This window comes from Megascapheus bottae, chromosome 12 (genome assembly GCF_031878675.1).
Source record: "Megascapheus bottae isolate mThoBot1 chromosome 12, mThoBot2.hap1, whole genome shotgun sequence".
Taxonomy (NCBI): Eukaryota; Metazoa; Chordata; class Mammalia; order Rodentia; family Geomyidae; genus Megascapheus; species Megascapheus bottae.
In genome coordinates, this window is record NC_143520.1 from 5,103,551 (window position 1) to 5,125,000 (window position 21,450).

Here is a 21,450-nt window from a genome sequence, read left to right on the forward strand (position 1 = left end):
CAACCAAGCTTTTATGTGCCTGGGGTAAAGTTGAAGAGCTTAAAAATTTTGTGTAAATAGAAAAATGTTATTGTACAAGATATTCCCGCTAGCACTGAGTAAGTTGCTCTATAAACATTAGTTGATAATGATGTTTCCTGTAAAGCTTTCATCAAAAGCGTGAGAAACTATCCAATACCTCGATCTTCACTTTTTAATCTCTCTAGGTTGTTATGCTAAGAATTAAGTGTGAAGTCGCTATGGGTCAGGAGAGGGGGTGGTGGCACACAATAGAATCGTCTAGTTGCTTTAAAGTAACCTGGGGGTACTAAAGGTAAATTATAATGCTCTTGAAGTTTTGATATATTTGCAAAGCTCCGTAGGAATCTTAGAGAAATATTTTTCACAAGTTGAGTTTTACATTGGGTTTTCATGCCTTTGTTTTATGTGATAATGCATGAGATAAAGGAAAAAAATTATAGGAATCATAGCTTGTCTCCTTGGGATTCTAATGGAAACTAGCATGTTTTTAAAGGATTCTACAGTTACTTTGTTTGCTATACCAACAAATGAAATAGACTATTTGTGTTATTCTTGAAGACTTTTGCAGGTTGAAGTTTGAGAAATATAGCATAGCCTTCTCATTTCATCCAGTAGAGAATTCTAGCATGGAAAGGGGAAAAGAATCAAAATATTGGACAAAGTCTGGACTCCATTATAACATGACCTGAGCTTACATCTATACATTTCCCACAGGTTATTTATGTAAGACTTTTTTTTTGCCAGTACTGGGCTTGAACACAGGGCTTGAGCACTGTCCTTGGATTTTCTCAAGGCTAGAACCCTATCACTTGAACCACAACACCATTTCTGGCTTTTCTATGTATGTGGTACCAATGAATTGAACCTGCATCTTCATGCATGCTAAGCAAGCACTCTACCACTAGGCCAAATTTCTGGCCCCTTTTTATTGTATTTTATTGCCACGATGATGTATGAATGGGTTAACAGTTACATTTGTCAGGTAGTAGATACTTTACTTCTTTTTTAAAAAATTATTGTAATTAATAGAAGAATTACAGTTACATTTGCCAGATAGAAGGTATATTACTTCACATGCTTTTGTCCCCATTTCTTTCCCCTCATCCCCTCCCCTCTTCTTGTTTTCCCCCTTCCCTTTCCTATTTAAAATAAACAAATAAATGTATATATAATATACCAGATAACAAGCTAAGATACTGTAACAATATGAGAATAGCCAAGGGACAACCAAAGAGATGAAAAATAACATAGTACATTAAGAACAACAGTCATACATTATATGGCTCTTGCTTCCATATCCTGGAGGTCCTTTCATTTAGCCTCATCCCATATGACCTTATGTATCTAGGTTTTGAGCTATTGTAATCCTCTGATAGGAGAGTCCAAGGTTTGTACTAATTATTACAAATGAAAAAAACTATTGAGCCTATGTTCCTTTGGGTCTGGCTTACTTCACTTAATATAATTTTTTCTAAGTCTTTCCATTTCCTTAAAAGTGGTGCCATGTCATTCTTTATGATGGCAGCATAGAATTCCATTGTGTATAAACACCACATCTTGTTGATCCACTCATCAACTGAGGGGCATCTGGGTTGGTTCCATATCTTTGCTAAGGTAAATAGTGCTGCAATGAACATCATTGTGCTACTGGCTTTAGTATATCCTTGTTTCTGGATCATTGGGTAGATGCCAAGGAGTGGAATTGCTGGACTACTTGAACATTGATATTCCTTCCCATGTCACATTTTCTTTTAAATACCCAATGAAGCTAGTGTCTCCTAAAACCAGGATGAAAACCCTCTTTTGTTGTACATTCCATTTAGAAGAGAGGTTGTCTTGTCTGTCCTGTCCTTGTTTCTTAGTGTAGACATTTTACAGAACCAAGTAAAAGTCTCTGTAGTGTAGTAGAAAAGAAGTATTTTATCTCATTCACAAGTTAATGATTTACAAGTAAATGATGAAATTCTCCAAACAATTAAAATAATCATATGTGTGAACCTAACTTGTTTGTCCTGTGCAGACATCAAGCTCCTATCATACGTAAGTCAGCTCCTTATTATAATAATATAATCAGATTCAAAAATTCTGAATTAGGAGGTGATGACATTTATTTACATGTAATCAGACACTTATTAGTTAAACTCCATCCCTCTCCCAAAGCCATTTTAGGAGTTCTGTCTGATTTCTGAGAACTCCACTTGGGGCTGGGAGTTTGGCCTAGTGGTAGAATGCTTGCTTGTCTAGCATGCACAAAGACCCAGATTTGATTCCTTGGTACCACATACATAGAAAAAAACAGAAGTGGTGCTATTCTCAAGTGGTAGAGCTCTGGCCTTGAGAAAGCCCAAGGGCAGTGCTCAGGCCCTGAGTTTAAGCCCCAGTACTGGCAAAAGAGAAAGAGAGAGAGAGAGAGAGAGAGAGAGAGAGAGAGAGAGAGAGAGAGAGAGAGAGAGAGAGAGAGAGAGAGACAGAGAGAGACAGAGAGAGAGACAGAGAGAGAGACAGAGAGAGAGAGACAGAGAGAGAGAGAGACAGAGAGAGAGAGAGACAGAGAGAGAGAGAGACAGAGAGAGAGAGAGAGAGAGAGAGAGAGAGAGAGAGAGAGAGAGAGAGAGAGAGAGAGAGAGAGAGAGAAGGAAGGAAGGAAGGAAGACCAGTGGAATGGATGTCAGAAGACCCATGACAGGGAGAATACTATTATTAGGATGTTTGTTATTTGATCTATTCTTTCCAATTAGTTACTTTGAATTATATTTATTACTCTGCTGACTTAGTGATCTAGAGTATTCCTAACTACGGTAGATACCAAGGATATGCATGTTACACCTGGTAGTTGTCCAGTTTATTGCAGCTGAATGTAATAATGATGTGACATGCCCGCCAGATTCACTTGGACATCCTAGAAGCAACACATGGAGGGGTTACAACTGAATTTACAGTTGTCTGGGCAGAAAGTATGATAAAGTTCAGGAATAACCCAACGAATTTTGATTACAATTTATTCTTGTCGGTTATGGGGCATGAAGTCTAGGCCTGGGCACAATTCCACTCTTTTTTTTTAAAAGGTTATATGGAAAGGTATTTTGAACACAAGACGGTGCGTGTAAGACGTTGTTATTGAACACGGTGCGTGTAAGACGTTGTTATTGAAACCTAGGACATAATAATGCTGAATGTTACATTTTAAAAAATATTATTGATTTCCAGCACATTTACTATATATTGTATGCAATTTACTTCCACATTATTAATCAATAAAACTTCAACTAGTTTAAAATGGTCACTTAATATTTTAAGTCAGTTCTAATAGTCAGAATATTCAATGAGTTTGCATGTAGTGGTAATGGAAATTTATTCAAAAAAGTCTTTAGATTCTTTTGACATATCCATTTCACATATCTCTTTTCCCTAAGGCATGCCTTTGCTTTCTGAATAAAATTGCCAATTCTATGAGAAAGATCCACTCAACCTATATTCATAACCTTGGCTTCTGAGTTGGCCATTTATTCAAAAGAGATTAATCCTCTTTTATTCTATCCAGAGTATTATATAGATATTTGGAATATGTACATTTGTATAAAAACAATTTTTTCTCAGATTAAGAACAGCCTAAATAAAAATGTTAATTATTCCATCTAACATAATTTAGTTCCCATACCTATTAAGAGTAGGAAAGAAGCATCAGTCTTTTGACTTGAGAATGAAGTAGTTACTGATACATTTTAGCTCCTTCAGAAAAGACCTTTCTAGAAAGACAAAATGTACCACACAGCTCATCATTTCATGTGCAATCAGAGCCTCCATTGTCTTCACAAAAAGATGATACCTCCTGGCTTGAGCCCAGAAAGGATGAGGAGCTTCTGAAGAAGCATTATGACCCGCTCGGTGTGAAGTTCTTTGAAGTTACATGTCTGGGGAACAGTCCTTTTGTTACAGGGCTAGGGTAATATCAGAGTTTCCTGGGACTTGGTCATCACAGGAAATTATCAGCAATTCATAGACTTTCTTTTCTGTTCACTTCAGCCTCGGGAGTAATCACAAAAGATTATAGTGTCTATTTCAGCTTTCACATCACTGAAATATTCTTCTCTGCCAAGAGCATGATTGATTTGCAGAGAATAGCTTTTAACCCCAGCTTTGGGAGTCCTAGTCAAAGTAATATTTTCATAACTATCAACAATTGATATTGTGATATTGTTGTGCTGTTTGGCAGCATATTTAATGATTCCAGCCTAATTACAGAAAATCTTTTAAAGAAAGTGATGTCTCAACTTTTCATGCTGGTAGATATAAGTTTCTGCTCAAGTTTTATGAAAATGCTAGCGATTTGGGAGAAGGCACAATAATGAATAAAAATTTCAAATGAGTATTGTGAAGACTTTGAAGGGCCAAGGATACTGGTACACTGAATTTCAAAAAGGGAATAATAATTCAGGAATATTTCTGAAAGTCTTCATGGTACAGGGGTAGTTTATAAGTACAAGTGCCTTTTGCCTCAATATTAAATCTTGTCATGATGGTTACTGAAAGTTTTAATGTGTAACTTGACAGCTTATCATGAGGTTCATGTAATCTTTTTTTAATTCTTTGTTTGGAAAATCTTGATGTTGTATTCATGGTCACAGTATGAACAAACTGGATGCATTTTTTAACTTGGAGACTTCTTTTACTGTATTACTTTCTCTTGTTTTTGTTTAGCTCTATTTAGAACATACTGACTCACAGAGCTTTTGTCAGATAAAATAATTTTGCCTGGAAGCAACTACATCCACTTACCAATTCAAAAGAATGAAACAGTTCAGTTTAAAACTACTTTGGGTTTGCACTATAGCATCCTTGCAACCACAGAAAAATGATTATAAATCAAATGGACTAGTGTTAAATGTCAAGCTGTACTATTAACAGAACTTTATTCAATAAAGCAATTATCACTGCTGAAAGTGGAGTGAGGCAATTTATTACAGCTCTTTATTTTACAACTCTTACATATTTTATAACTTAAATGAAGAAGCAAAGTTGAACCAAACACATTTTCTACTGACATAAAATAGTTTTGATGTCCCGTGTATACAAAACCATTTCAGGATCATCTAATTAAAACCTTGAAATGTTAAATACAACAGAATGAGTTTGCAAGATGGAAAACTGGTAGAACTAGCATTGACACAGTGACCATTTTAGGATAGGAATCAGGGATAGGAAATTATAATAACAAATATTTTTAACATAAATATATCCTATGCAATAGTCAACACATACTAAAAATATTATTTTTAATTCAAATTTAGTACTGAAGTGTACAGCTTATTAGAAAATCTCATGAGACTCTTGGTTCAATCCCTACCATAAAAATAACACATTGATTTTAACTTAAACAGGTATTTTATATTTTTATTTGTTTAATCCAACAACTATAGCAAGAGATATGGATTCTGGGTAAAACGACTGAAGCAAACCCCTAATATTGTTTTAAAAAATCTCTCTTTTTTAAATTTTTTCTTTTTGTCAGTAGTGGCACTCGAACTTAGGGCCTGGGTACTGTCCCTGAGCTCTGTTTGCTCAAGGCTAGAGCTCTACCTCTTTGAGCCATAGCTCTACTTGTAATTTTCTGGCATTTAATTGTAGATAAGAGTATCATTGACTTTCCTACCCAGGCTGGCTTTGAACTTTGATCCTCAGATTTCAGCCTTCTGAGTAGCTAGAGTCATGGCATGAGTTACTGGTGCCTGGCTTACTTTCCTCATCTTTAATGAGATAGTTGAGCCAAAATCATGCTGGAGGGCCTGGAGTTTGATCCCACTTCTACAAACAGAACTTAGTAATGTTTTAATGTATTGAATTTCCTGTTAGAATTCTGTTTGAATGGTAAGTTTGTAAGTTCTAACGCTTAAACCAAAATAAATTTTTTAAAAAAGCAAACTTGAGGGCCAGAGTTTGGCCTAGTGGTGGAGTGCTTGCCTAGTATGCTGGAAGACCCAGGTTCTATTCCTCAGTACCACATACATAGAAAAGGCCAGAAGTGGTGCTGAGGCTCAAGTGGTAGAGCTCTAACCTTGACAAAGTCCAAGAACAGTGCTCAGGCTCTGAGCTCAAGCCCAGGACTGGAAAAAACTTTTTTTTAAATCAAACTTGAAAATGTGTTGAGCCGTAACATTTTACTTTTGTGAAGTGTGAGTGGTATGGAGAGTACGAGCCCAAGATGCTTAGAATCAGAACATAGTTAGCTTTTACTTTGCTAACTCCCAATTGTGATCTTCTAAATACAAAGAAATGTGTTGTAGGTCAATTGTGAGAAAATGTCTTATTTCCACCATGCTTCATGAAGTTCAGAATACATTCAAACAAACCCAGATTTCTGGGGTTGCACTTCTCTTCTTTCTCTTCTTGCTTGTTGCTTTGTTTGATTTTTTTCATCTGATTCCATCTTAACTGGTGTCATGGAAGTATTTTGTCTTAGCATCAAGACATACCTGAACGGCAGTTCAAACTTAGCTTTCACAGCATATTTTTGCTTTTTTTTGTTTGTTTTTTTGTTTTTTTGCCAGTCCTGGCCTTGAACCCAGGGCCTGAGCACTGTCCTTGGGCTTTCTCAAGGCTCAAGCTCTACCACTTTGAGCCACAGCACAACTTCTGGCTTTTTTTGTATGTATGTGGTAGTGAGGAATTGAACCTGGGTCATCGTTCATGCTAGGCAAGCACTCTACCAACAGCCAAACTCTCGACCCTATACAGCATTGTTTTGGAAGGATGTCACCTAATGCATTTGGCTGTGCAAGATGTGCATTTACTTTTTTTTAAATTTTTTTCTCTTTCTCCATATCTATTTATTTTTTTTGATATTTTTATTGTAATTAATAAAAGGGTTACGTGATATTTGCCAGATAGAAGGTGCATTAATTCATATACATTGATACCCTTTCACATGTCTTGGTCCCCATTACCCCCCGCCCCACCCCCCCATCTTGTTTTCCCCCCTTCCCTATCCAATTTCAAATAACCAAATACAAATATATCCAATATATCAGATAACAAAGTGAGATACTGTAACAATATGAGATAACCAAGGGACAGCAAAAGAGCTGAGAGATAACATAGTACCTTAAGAACAACAATCATTCATTATATGGCTTAGACGTCCTTTCAATTAGCTTCATACTATATGGCCTTATGTATCAAGGTTTTGCTCTATAAATTAAGAAAACTCATCACTGCCTTAGTTTTTTAGGAAGCACTCTGAACAATTTTTAGCCCATCTACGAGAACAAGCCAACCTTTACTTACTTGAATTCAGAGCTTTAACTCAAATTGTGCTTAAAACTGCAACTACTAAGTATTAGCATAATAAGAAATACATCTTAATAACATTTTTCCATGAATTATTATTTATTAAGTAGTTGTGCAAAAGTAGTTCGATTCTATATGTCAGGTTATGAGTATAAGTATAATGCTTATCGATCTGTGTCATCCCTTTCATCATTCTCCCCCATTTCCCTCATCTTGTACCCATCTTCAAGTTACACAGTTCATTTTTCACAAAATGCACATTACAAATATAATGCCTTAGTTTGGGTATTGGTTTTTATGTTGTGGGTATTTAGTAATAGGAGGTATGGGGGCTGTTTTCACTAATAGTTTTAAAAAGAAAAGAAGGTAAATACCTGAATATTAGCCTCTATCGCAAATATATTTGTTTTATTTTTTAAAAAATGTTTTTTGGCCAGTCTTGGAGCTTGAACTCAGGGCCTATCCTGTGTCTCTGAGCGTCTTTATGCTCAAAACAAGTGCTCTACCACTTGAGCCACAGTGCCACTTTTAGCGCTACACTAGAGTCTCACAGACTTTCCTGCCCAAGCTGGCTTCAAACCATGATCCTCAGATCTCAGCCTCCTGAGTAGCTAGGATAACTGGTATGAGCCACTGGCACGCAGCACAAATACATTTTTTTCTAAACACATATTTTCAAATACATTTTTTCAAATACATATTTGTCTAAACATCAGAGTGAATCCTCTTCAAATATATTATAGCATAATCAATATTGTGACTAATCCTTAAATTTTTATCATATTTAGTATTTTCTCTATCTACTGATATATTCAGCATGATATTTCACCCTGAGGAGATACAATATTTAGACAACATAGGAAGCACCCAAACTATTTATTATACTCTCTTGATGAATCTAGTTTCCATTTCTATTACTCTGAATAGCAAACTCTAACCACTTTATTGTTATTTAACAATAAATATTGTATGTAGTTCATTGCCAACTGGTTATGACTTGAGTAGTTTTCAAAACTATTGACACATCATCCTGATTAATATGAAGCACGACTCCTTTATGTTAACTTTGTCAGTGGAGGTAAATTTTTAATTCACTAAAGGTTTTCAGATAATTTTTTTAGCCACCCATTAAGTAAGTGCATTTTCTCATATTTTTTTCAAACGGTATCCAGTTGTATTATATAAACTTGGCTGTATTGTCTTTGAGAGATCACAGATATTTTAACTCTGTATATATACTTTGTCTAGAAATTATTTTAATTGCAAAAACATCAGATGCTGAGGATAAATTGAAAACCTTTCAAGAATTTTCTTTGTATTCTAAAGGAACGAATAATCTCCTTTTCTGTTTCATAATAACTTCTCTCTCTTCTTCTCTGTCTCATAATAGTTTCTGGTCACATCTTGACATTTGCTCAAGAAAGACAACAAAGGATAGCACTAGTTTTAGTTTATCTTGGAAACATAATTCAGCTCATTCCCGAAATGCTTTTTTCCCTAGATTGAGAGCAGCAGTCATAATTGGGGTTGATTTTGGTTAGACTTACTAATAAATCTTATTTACCACTTAGACCTTTCTGTATTGATTTTTAACTTGAATGTGGTTTCTTGTGCAGCAGAATTTCAGTTCTTTAGTTTATTTCACCAAAGCTTAAATAAGAACATAACCACTCAAAGCATTGCTTTATATGTGTTTGTTAATGGCTACCAGGATGATAAGAATAGATGATTAGGTAAATCCCATATGTATTACAAAAACAAGTTGAAAATATCCTTTGTTAAACTGAACTTTCTAGAAAGCTCTTTGATATGGTTTCTTAAACTGCATAACACATAACTGCAGTTTTGCTGCATGACTCCTGATCTCTTAACAGCATTCAAAATTACCAGGCATGTTCAGTAGCCAGGAAAATAGGACATTTCATATTTATACTGGCAATATTTAATACATGCAAGGAAATAGACATTGGGCCTCAGTAAGTTACACAAATCTAACCATATGACATATCCTAATAAAATACCAAAAAAAGTACAAAAACTTAAAAATTATTCCTTCTACTTGAATACTTCAAAACCAATTATTCAACAGAATTACTAGGTTTCCTGTACAAAGAGGAAGATGGGGAAAAAACACCTAGTAATTTGCTTTTAGCTTTTTAGCAACACTTTAGAGATACACATATGGTAAAGAACAATTAATGCTTTCAAATTTTCGGCATTCTAGTGTCTAATATTAGAAATAAAACATTTGAAAGTGTGCAGGATATAGGTCAGTAGCAGTGTACTTGCCAAATATAAACATGGCTTTGGGTTCTATCTTTAGCACTGTCTGTCTCCTCAACCAGTGTATGATTAATGATCATTAACTAAGCAACTACTGAAGAAAAATACAGCTATTATATAAACCAAATAGGAAAATCATTCATTTTAAAAAGTGTTATGTGTTAAACTGGAGCAAAAATTCTCAAGGCAGAGCTTTATATTTAGAGTTATAAATTCTTAACCTAAAAGTTTTAAGACCAAAAAAATTGTAAGACCTACTCTTAATCTCCAGTAGGTCTGTTTCTATCAATCTATAAAGAAGACATTTTTTGTAGCAAAACAATCTTTTGAGATAGAATTATTTTTGTTTTTATTCTTTAAGTAAAAAATATATTAAGGGAAAATGTAGGCTTCAGTCTTCTTTCAAAAAAGTCCTTCACCGCAGATCAAGGATACTTTTTTCTTACTGTAGTCATCCTCTTTGTCAATAGAATACACAAACCTGTGTGAGGACTCCCAGAGCTCGTAGTAGAGGGCCTCAAAAAACCCAGTTGAGTGAAAGAGATCAAGTTTTTTACATTTATTTAAAAACAAATGAACCAACAATGGAAGAACAAAACTAAATGTTAGTCTGAACTCTGCACTGATAGCCTTTACCTCTAAGCCAGTCCACTTCTGTTTTCTTCAGTAAATTCTGACTGCCATGGGGAGGGCTTGGAAAAGATGGAGAAAAGAAAAATTCTGGAGTCTTGCAAAGTCAGATGTTGAGCATTGCCCACCAGTCTCAAGATACCTGGAATCCTACACCATTTTGATGAAAAATAATAGGAGGAAGAGGAAGAAGAGGAGGAAGATAAGGAAGTGGCAGAGAAGGAGAAAGAGGAGGAAGAGGAGGAAGTGGTGGAGGAGGAGGAGGAGTAATAATAATAGTAATAATTTCATTGGCTCTGGAACTTAGATATAATGTCACTTACACATTATTTTCTGCCTTGTATATTGTATTAACTTAGCCTCTGTTCCAGTTCTGATTGACTAGGTAATTGTATCCTAGGAGAACAGAAGCACATTTGAGATGTTTATATGACATAGCCAATGAATGATTTCAGCAAAGTGCAAGGGATTCTTGGAGAAGCACCTTTCCAAATATTTGACTCCTGGTTTAATCAGCAGACTGTGGAGAGAATGACGTGTCATTTGTCTTCCTGTCAGCAGCATTGATGGTATTCAAGCAGACCCTTGTCAGAGAAACCCTGGCAGGAAAGGCTTCTGTCAGTTTTTGCACATTCAAGATGTAAAACTACATGTATCAGAGCAGAGCAGCATGTGAGACCAGAGTAATGTTCCATTTGAGTTTTTTATTGTGTTCTTTTATTTGAAATATAAAATAGTGCTACTCAGGAGGCTGAGATCTGAGAATTGTGGTTCAAAGCCAGCCCAAGCAACAGTCTGTGAGACTCTAATCTCCAATTAACCATCAGAAAACCCAAAGTGGCACTGTGTCTCAAGGGGTAGGGCAGTAGCCTTGAGCTGAAGAGCTCAGGACAGCGTTCAGGCCCAGAGGTTAGTCCAACGACTGGCAAAAAAATAAGAAAAAAGAAAAGGAGAACCCTGCATATCTGAACTGTGAAAACATTAAAAAAAAAACAGATGGAGAGGTGGGGAAAAAGATGAGGGGAACTGGGGAAACAAAATGGGGATGGGCAGAGGAAACTGGTGGATCGTTTTATGACTTTTCATATCTTATTGTTTTGTATAATGGGGACTTCTTTTCCCAGACTCCAACTAAATAAAATTCCTTCAGTATTTTTTTTCATATTCTCGTTTTTAAAATGCTTTTTCTTCTGTTTTATCATTTCCCCATTGACTTTAGGACACCATCTGGAACAAAATTCCAGAAATATTTATTTGGAGACTGATTCTAAAGTTCAAAGTAAGAAACAATTTCTACTCATGCTGAGTGAAAAAAAACTTAATACAGGCAAGTAAGTGCTTGCCAAATGATTCTAAGAAATTGGCTTAAATCAGTGTTTAAGGTTAGATTTCTTCTCTTACAGTTTAATAACAGGGCAGATAAATAGAAGTTCTTTTTAATTCTTGAATTATTTTGCTTGTTATTTATGTAATATCTAGTTCATTCCTATTCTAAGTGTTGCTTAGTAGATATTTATATTAGTTAAACACATACAAAAATGCAAGTGAAATCTCAGTATTAGATTAATGGAATAAGTTTGTAATTCTACTTTGGTTCTATCTGAAAATCATGTAGTTTCTAAATATAATCTAATATTATTTCAAGTTACCACGTGATCAAATAGCCTTATCTTCGATATATCCTACCCTTGGTAATGTGCTACTGGATGATTTCTTGTGTCTAAGTTTTCAGCTGCACATTTTTATGAGTGCTTACAATGTGCAGATGCAAATTACTTTTTGGTATAGTCAGTAAAAGTAATGATTTTCCAAAAAATTAACACAGGCTGTGGTCCTTACAGTTGTTACAAATACATCAAAAGGATGTTTGATCTTATGTGCTTTTCAGTATATCATAGATGTGCTGAGCCAGCTTCATCATTTCATAAGTACTAGTAATCGACTTGTACATAGTCTCCAGTTGTCTCCTCGGTTCCTACTAACAGCTACAATCCCTACAATCCCCCATTTCATTTTATTATCTACAAGTGATTGCGATAATAGATTTTATTTTTCATTCCTACATAGTCTTTTTAGAAAAACTGGCAAGTGCTATGTGTTGCTATCTTTGTTAATAAGCATTTCAGACTTTTTCTCAGAGAAGAACAAGGAAAATTGATTTTTCAAACATTTTAAAACTTGTAAATGTGCTTCCTAGCCTCAAAATTCCAAATGATTACTTCTAACTTTTACTTTTTTAGAAAAGAAGACGCTTATTTGGAAACCATAAATTCTGCCAGGTAAGAAATACTGGTAGCTAACAACATGTGGTAAGGGTTATTTTTTACTTTAAAAAAAAACCTTTACTGTTATTTCTCAATGAGTCATAAAACCCATAGTCTGGAATTTTTGTACACAATTACTAACAAGAGCTAACTTTATATGATTTAACAAGCATTTGTTCACCTAAAACATACATAATCAACAATTTTAGAAAAGTTCTTGAGGTCACTCTTTTTTGACAATTGTGTGCCTATGAAATGCCAAGTGATGCTATAAAGACATGTCTGTTGTGTTGCCGCTGGAGTTCTACTTATAAAATTATTTTACATAGATAGTGTTGGCTGTGCTAAGTTGAATCATTCTCATTTATAACAGTTTATGAGGATTTTTTTATTCACAATGATTGCCTTCTTCATTTTGAACATTGGTTATCGAGTAAAAGAATTATTCACAAGTTATTTACATCTGTCTCATTCTGATTGAGAACTGATACCATAATAAAATACATGTAATATCACACTAGTGGAAAAATTTACTTCATAGTGACTATTTTCTCTTTTTATCCATAGTGACTATTTTCATTTGTCTTTTAGAGCATTGTTGGAACACTAAAAGTAAAAATTCAGAACTCAAAATTTTATTCCTTTCAAAGAAGTCTGAATCCCTTTTGTATGATAATGCTAAATGTAGATCCCACTAAAATGACTCACATATTGATGGTTATGCGTTTGATGGCAAATGCACAAAGCATCAACTTCATATTAAGTGCCTGTTTTCGAGAACTAGGCAAATCAGCAAATGGAGCATTCTGTTACACCTTTTAAAGTCTTCTTTCCCTTAATGTTCTCCAAATAGTATTTGAATCTTTTTAAAAACTATACTTAAAAAATTCTATAAGAGGGACTGGGAGTTTGGCCTAGTGTTTGAGTGTTTGTCTAGCATGCACGAAGACCTGGCCAGGGTTCAATTCCTTGGTACCACATACATAGAAAAGGCCAGAAGTAATGTTGTGGCTCAAGTGATGAAGTTCTAGTCTTGAAAAAGCCCAAGGACAGTTCTCAGACTCTGAGTTCATGCCTAGTGACTGGCAAAAAAAAAAAAAAAAAAAAAAGAAGATGAAAGAGATTTAGAGAAGATTTAAAAAAGTGGAGGTTTCTCAAATTTTTTTTCATATATGTTTTATTGTAATTAATAGAAGGGTTATATTATATTCACCAGATAGAAGGTGCATTACTTCACATACACTGATACCCTTTCTCATGTCTTGGTCCCAATTTCTCTCCCCCTACCCCACCACTCATGTTGTTTCCCCCCTTCCCTAACCAATTTCAAATAACCAAATATGGATATATCCAATATATCAGATAACAAGGTGAAATACTGTAACAATATGAGATAAGCAAGGGACAGCAAAAGAAATGAGAGATAACATAGTACATTAAGAAAAATAATCACTCATTATATGGCTTTTGTTTTTATATCATGAGGCCCTTTCATTTAGTGTCATACTATATGGCCTTAAGTATCTAGGTTTTGCTCTGTTGTAAATGTCTGCTAGGAGAGCCCAAGGTTTCTACTGATTATGACAAATGAGGGAAATCATTGAGCCTGTGTTCCTTTGAGTCTGGCTTATTTCGCTTAATATGATTTTTTCCAAGTCTTCCCATTTCCTTACAAATGCGGGATGTCGTTCTTTCTGACAGCAGCATAGAATTCCATTGTATCATCAACCGAGGGACATCTGGGTTGGTTCCATATCTTTGCTATGGTTAACAGTGCTGCAATGAACATCGTTGTGCAGGTGGATTTAGTATGTCCTTGTTTCTGGATGAGTGGGTAAATGCCAAGTAGTGGAATTCCTGGGTCCTAGGGGAGCTCTATGTTTAGTCTTTTGAGGCACTGCCATACTGCTTTCCATAGTGGTTGAACGAGTTTGCACTCCCACCAACAGTGTAGTAGTGATCCCTCCTGGCCACATCCCCTCCAGCATCTGTTGTTACTCGATTTCTTGATCATGGCCATTCTAACTGGAGTGAGGTGGAATCTTAGAGTTGTTTTGATTTGCATTTCTTTTATGGCCAGAGATGTTGAGCATTTCTTCATGTGTCTAGAGGCCATTCTTATTTCTTCTTCAGAGAAGACTCTCTTTAAGTCTTTGGCCCATCTTTTAATTGGATGACTATTTCTTTGGATATTAGTTTTGGAGTGATTCAATTTTTTGAGCTGTTGATACATTTTAGATATGAGGCCTTTGTCTGTTGTATGGTTAGTGAAGATCTCCCACTGTGTAGGCTTTCTAGTTAGTTTGCTAGCTATGTCCTTTGCCATACAGAATCTGTACAGTTTAATGCAATCCCACTTATCCAGACATTCTCTGATTTGTTGTGTTTCTGGGTCCTTATTAAGGTTTCTCAACATTTCTATAAGGAACTCAAGAGACAAGTAGAAAACAGAACAATGGATAAGGCTTTGCTGTGATTAATAATGTCATTCATAGGATGGGAAGACAGGAATAGTTGATTCTAGGAAGCAAGGATTGTTACTTGTCCCCGCCAGTAGGATTAGGTATGTACACTCAAAACACCATAGGAAGCTCCTCACTTGTTACTGGGGTAGCTGATCAACTGGAAACTGTCTGTTTGCATGTTTGGAGTCCTCTGTCATGACTCATTTTTCAGGATAGAGAACATGAAGCTTGGGACAGGAAGAGATGCATTCAGGCTGCTGGGGTAAAAATGTGAAATTTTGGCAGAATAAAGTTGTGTTGGTGTTATTTTAAAAATTGCATAGCTAACAACCTCAAACGTTTGAGGGGAATTGTTACATTCCAACATATTGTTCAAGCATAAGTTATTGTCTAAGTTTACTAAAATTTGAAAGGAGATTTTTGTGAGATCTATCTTATGTCTGTGTTTCCATATTTGGGTATATGAACCACTGATATGTTCATTTGTTGGTTTATTGGGTCAAGAATTCATTGAGTACTCTTGGGTAGCCTATAAATTTCAAACTTCCACCCTGTGAATTAAAAGTAGAATTACCGGTAGAATTACAGTAGAATTACATGCCCAACTGTGGATTTAAGTAATGAAAGGTTTTCATCTTAATTTCCAATATGTTTTGAAATGAGAAACAGGAAAAATATATATTAATAAAATTATGATAATATGAACATTATTGATGATGTTTTCCAAAATGTTTTAATTTGATATAAAGATAATTAGTACATCGGTGTGGTAGAAAACCTGGGTTTGGGAAATACTCATGTTATTCTCATATGTTTCATACATCAACAGATGGCAAATGTTTCTCAAACCTTAGGACAAAAAATACCTCAATGTGCATTTTAAAAATCATTGTAAAATTATGTACTTTCCTGTTTTTGCCAATAAGATTTAGTTAGTTAACTAGTCATGTTCTAAGACCCAAACTCAGTATCTGAGGCTTAGCTCATTGGCTGGAGCTCTGTTACCATAGCTACATCCTCAATCCCACCTCTTTTATTTTTAAAGCCTATTTAAACAAACTAATGTGCTGTTTCTAATAATCATCAGAAACTACAGTTCAAATTTTATAAATACGTGGGCTTAGGAGTATATGTTTGTGAATAAAATACAAGTAAAATAAGTTTATATTCTCCACTTTTAAATATTTCTTTTGTCCCATGGAGGGTTTTTATATTATCTTTTTAATTCTCATGAAATAAAATTTAAGGTTGGGGCTTGGAGCTCAGTGGCAGAGCACTTGTGTAGTGTGTATAAAGCCCTAGGTTTGATTCTCTATACTGCCAAAAAATTAATAGATTAATGACCCTTGAACATAAGACTTCAAGTAATAATACTTCTCTAAGCCTTTTTCAGAAATAATATTTTATGCTTAATTGTTAAGCATATTTTTACCATTTTCTCACATTTTAAAATTATCATACATTCTATTGATTTTCTGGGGTAGATATAGTCATGAATTTTAATGTGTATAGATTTGGAAAACCTTGGCATTTAATATTCAGTTAGAATATAAAAACAATTCTGTAACTCCAGAAAACTCCTCTTTTAGCAAAACACCATACCTCTTCTTTACAGTGGAAAAATATTGCCCTATTATCTCTCTTAAATATAGAACAAAAATTATGCAAATTAATTACTCAACTCTTCAATCCCCTCTCCTATCTCCTGTATTTAGGGTCTTCTAATTGCTGATTTTGTGTATTGTTGATTTATCATCATGATCAAGGATAGTGTTAATTTCTCCTATCAAATATCATCTAACTAATCCTATCCTAAACTCTAAACTCAGGAGATTTCCTAGATGATAGTATCAGTTGATCTGGCCTTATTCATGTTTCATCTCAGTAACTCTTTGTTCATCATCTGCATTGCTTTTTTAACTGCTGGTCTTTTGATGTTAATTCTAGAGATTATATTCTGGGGTACACAAAAGAATTACTGTAGAGTCTATTTTATAAGCTCTGTAGATAGAGGCATTTCTTTCTCTTGGTGTTGTAATGGCTCTGAAACATATTTTTCTGTGAATAAATACTTTCATGACCCTCTGTTTCTTTGAATGTATACAATACATGAGAAATCATAGGTCATAAATCAAAGCTTTACTTGATCAATATTTAAACAAGGGTTGCATATTAATCAATCTCTTGTAGGCATTTGAATGTGCAGTTGTAAGGCATTTCCAGTAGAATGTATTTCAGTCAATAGAACGTGAAAGTTAATAAATTATTTTAAAATAAAGATCCCCAGTTTCTGTGCTGTAGTAAGAACTGGACATTTATGACTTTGCCATAAATCAAAACTTTAGAAGTTGAATGTATCTGTAGTAACTGTTGCTGAGGTCATTTGAGAGCATCTTAAGTTTTATCACCTCGTACAGGGCAAATATTAATGGCTTTCATTTTCTTGTTGTATGATTCTTTAAGGTTTATCAGGCTCTTTCTATGAATATTGGATTTCTTGGAATGTGTTAATTCTCTTATAACTTTTTATGTGTTATAATTTCAAATGTTTTTTCTTTTGCTTTATCATTTGTTTTTGTCCTAATTCCCAACAACAAGAATATAAAAGTAAGATTATTTCATTCTCATTTGGGTAGTAAAAGTCAAAACTGTTAATTCTTCACAATTGTGTCTGTCCTTTAAAGATATAAACTGACTTTTTTTAATCATTTTCTCTTCAGATGGATCCTGTGCAAAAAGCAGTTATTAACCACACATTTGGAGTATCCATTCCCCCAAAGAAGAAACAAGTAATTTCTTGTAATGTCTGTCAACTCCGCTTTAATTCTGATGTGAGTATCACCTTTTCAAGTTTGTCAAGCTGAAAGTCTGATTGGTGTGAGCATGTGTATCCTTTTATAATTGTATTTTCTCAGGAACCTCCTTACCAATTACTGTTGGCAACCTATTCATATCTACGTACCAGATTTATGAGCATTTTGGTTTATTCATGAAACTCTAGTAGTAGAGGAAGTGATTGGCATCAGAAATTAAGAACATTTCTATATATTCATTCTCCCTGTACTGTTTACATATATTCTCACTAATTACTTTGCTTGTCAAAAATACTTGAATATGGGGGCGGGAATTTGGCCTGATGGTAAAGTGATTGCCTACCATGCACGAAGACCCAGTACCACATGCATAGAAAAAATCCAGAAGTGGTGCTGAGGCTCAAGTCGTAGAGCTCTAGCCTTGAGAAAGTCCAAGGACAGTGCTCAGGCCCTGAGCCCAAGCCCAGGACTGGCAAAAAAAAATACTTGAATAGCAGAGGATAGAAAAAATTGCAATGAAAACTAAAGGAAACTATTGTTACTATTTTCATGTGAATTGTCACATTTCATGTGCATGTTAAATCATGTTAAATACCCCTGAGAAAAATCTACAATGTGATTTATATTTTCACAGATCAAAGAGGTTCAGGAAAGCCTAATCAATTATTTTATCTAGTCAGCAGAACCAACCTGCTGCAGAAAGATAACATGGAAAGGGTAAAAGTATCACATATGAAAGTAGATTTTAAAATATACAAAGAAAATAATAAAGAAAATAATAAAAGAATATTTGATAACTAATGATCAGATTAAACCCACAACCAATACAAATCAAAATCTGAACACTACATATTATATGCATTATTTCCTGAGCTATTTTATCCAAAATGCCATTTTACTAAGTACACAATGCTGCAAGATTAATGTTTATTTTAAAAATAATATGTATACTTCTTTGTATATACCATTACGTAAGGTTTTGATAATTCTACATAGTAAACAAAAGATTTATAGTGCCTACTGTGGTACACCTGTACTTGAGAGGTTGATGCAGAAAATAATGTTTTCTGTCTTTTCTCCTTCCTTCCTTCCTTTCTTTCTTTCTTTCTTTCTTTCTTTCTTTCTTTATTTATTTATTTATTTATTTATTTCTATACTGGGGATTGAACCCAAGATGTTGCACTTGCTAGGCAAGCATTTTGCCACTGAGCTACATCCTAGCCTGAGGCAGAAGAAATTTTGAATGCATTGTCAGCCTGGGCTACATAGTGAGATTCTGTCTTGAAAAATATGAGTTGTAGTCATTCAAGGAAAAAGAAATATTTATCTTGATTTATAAAATTATATTTACTGCAGTTAGTTTTATTTAAAAAATCCTGTGAATTTTTAATTTCTGATAAAATTCAATATTCAGTGATGTAATGCTACCTGAACAAAGAAAAATATGCTTTGTTTATTCAAAATAGCAATGTTACTAAGATATCCATTCTCCTCAAACCATAGGCCCAGTTGAATCCTTACTGAATTTCCAGACTTTTTTTTTTTGCCAGTCCTGGGCCTTGAACTCAGGGCCTGGGCACTGTCCTTGGGCTTTTTCAAGGCTAGAGCTCTACCACTTGAGCCACAGTACCATTTCTGTCTTTTTTATGTATGTGTTACCAAGGAATCGAACCTGAGTCTTCGTGCATGCTAGGCAAGCACTCTACCACTAGACTAAACTCCCAGTCCCCAGCCTTTTTTTCTTTTTTTAAGATAATGCATTGTTTTGTAAATGTACATAGACAAGTATTTTTGTATATACATTTTGAATACTTAACTTCCATGGTGTCATTGTAATCAGAATGGGATATACAAATCTGTGCCTCACTGATCGACCAGTTAAGACCCAGAAAGAATAACTTGTTTTAAATTTTATGCCCAGTCACATGAGAGTAGGACTGAGAATTTTCTTTCTGTAAGCTATAATTTCTGTGGGAGTACAGATACCCCTGGCTTGGACTCCAATCAGTGTCAGCCATTTTGTTGGAGACAAGGACAAATGAGCACATATAAACATATGGCCATCAGCTTTCTTGTCACTGCTCTACCTGTACATTGTTAATAAAGAAATAAATTAAGTTTCTGAGTCATGCTTAGATTCTAGGCAGTAAAGCCATAGTCTGAAAGCAGATTTACAATGTGACATATACATATTCTTGGTGTTTAGTAATGGTGCTATAATCTGCATAACTGAGCTCTGAAACTGAGCATTTTTTATTTGGGGAGGAGTTTATTATTTTATAATTACCCTATTTACATTTTAATGCAAGAATCAAGAAGATGTTCATCCTTATTTTCTTTAATAACATTTCTAAATCAACCCGAGACTGAATTGGCTTCACTCTTCAGTGTAGAAAATATGTTTATTGAGAAATCTGTAAGGCAAATTTGCCCAGTAAACAGACTGTATTCTGGAGTTTTCCATTACCACACAAACACTATCAATGTGACCTACTTTCTGTGTTCTTGTCGTCTACTTTGTCCAGCTTTGATCATCTCAGTTGAACTCCACTGCTGGAAAGCAAAAAACCAAGCTTTATTTACACAGTACAGTGCTATATAAATAGCAGGCATTTATCACCAACATTTCCCAAATGAACTTTTGCAAAAAGCAAAAGTATAATATACTTTCCCATGGAGACCTAGACATTTGCACAAGTATGTGCAGCCTCCAGTCTCTGCTTTTTCTTGACTAGCTTTTTCCTTAACATGGTCTAAATAGAAGAAGGAGGTGTTCTGAGCCTGGCCTTCCTTTATTCTCTGATGTATAAGGGCACTGCAGCTGCAGTATAGTCAGAATTGATAAACCTACATGTTTACTTTTTAGCTGGAAAGTGCTATTTCCAGAGTTAAGCCTAGCTAGAAAAGTAAGTAAACATACACTCCAAATATTTTTAGGTTATGATTTTTCCTTTTTTACTAGGTTGAAAGTTAGCAAATAGCAAATAATTTCTAATTTATACATTAATTCCCTGGAGAATAGTAACAGAAAGATGAAAATATGTTAAGTGTATTCTTCTAGAAGAGCAATAAAGCTTCATTTTCTTAAATATTGAAAAATAGAGATGACATTAGTAGTGGGAAGAAGAGGAGGCGAAGGAGAAGGAATATATCTGAGAACATAGTTTAAAAAATAATCATTGACTAGGTCCTTCATGCTTTATAGGCAAATTGAAATGAGAGATTAAGAATCTAATCATGTTTTATATGGCCTAATTCAAGAAAAGGCCCTGAAATGTTGAAATACAGCATTAGTTGACTGGCATGAGATAGTGTTTCTAATGCCAACTTGAGTCTTCCTTACCCATCTAACCTGTTTGATTTATAAAATGTAGTGTTCTTTTGGCAAACATTATAAACTTACAGTTACTTTGTATTTTTGTTACTTTACCATACCATTAGGATTGTGATTGTGTAAATGTTTTTTTGTCTTTGATTTCAGTTTTAGTTCTAGTTATTCAGTATCTCCATCTCTCATTTTAACCTCTTCTCTTTCTGTTGTAACATATTTATTCATGTCTGAAGATATGAGATGATCTTGTACCATTCAATTGCTTTATGTTAAAATGATTAAGTAAAAATCAAGAAGAAGTTAAGAGTTTGCTGTGAGGTTGAAATGGTAAAATCACCTGAGTTTAAAACTCAATCACA

General features: G+C 34.5%; 1 protein-coding gene across 5 annotated transcripts in view; it reads left to right on the forward strand.

The window, feature by feature from the left end:
• Positions 1–21,450, forward strand: part of Znf385b (zinc finger protein 385B) — a 414,848-nt gene that overhangs the window by 332,031 nt on the left and 61,367 nt on the right. For 4 of the 5 annotated variants that reach the window (XM_090342530.1, XM_090342533.1, XM_090342535.1 and 1 more), the window contains 2 exons: positions 12,459–12,497; positions 17,668–17,778. In XM_090342530.1, the coding sequence (XP_090198656.1) occupies positions 12,459–12,497; positions 17,668–17,778 (150 nt within the window). The remainder of the gene's footprint in view (positions 1–12,458; positions 12,498–17,667; positions 17,779–21,450) is intronic. The other variant, XM_090342531.1, reaches the window with a different exon arrangement.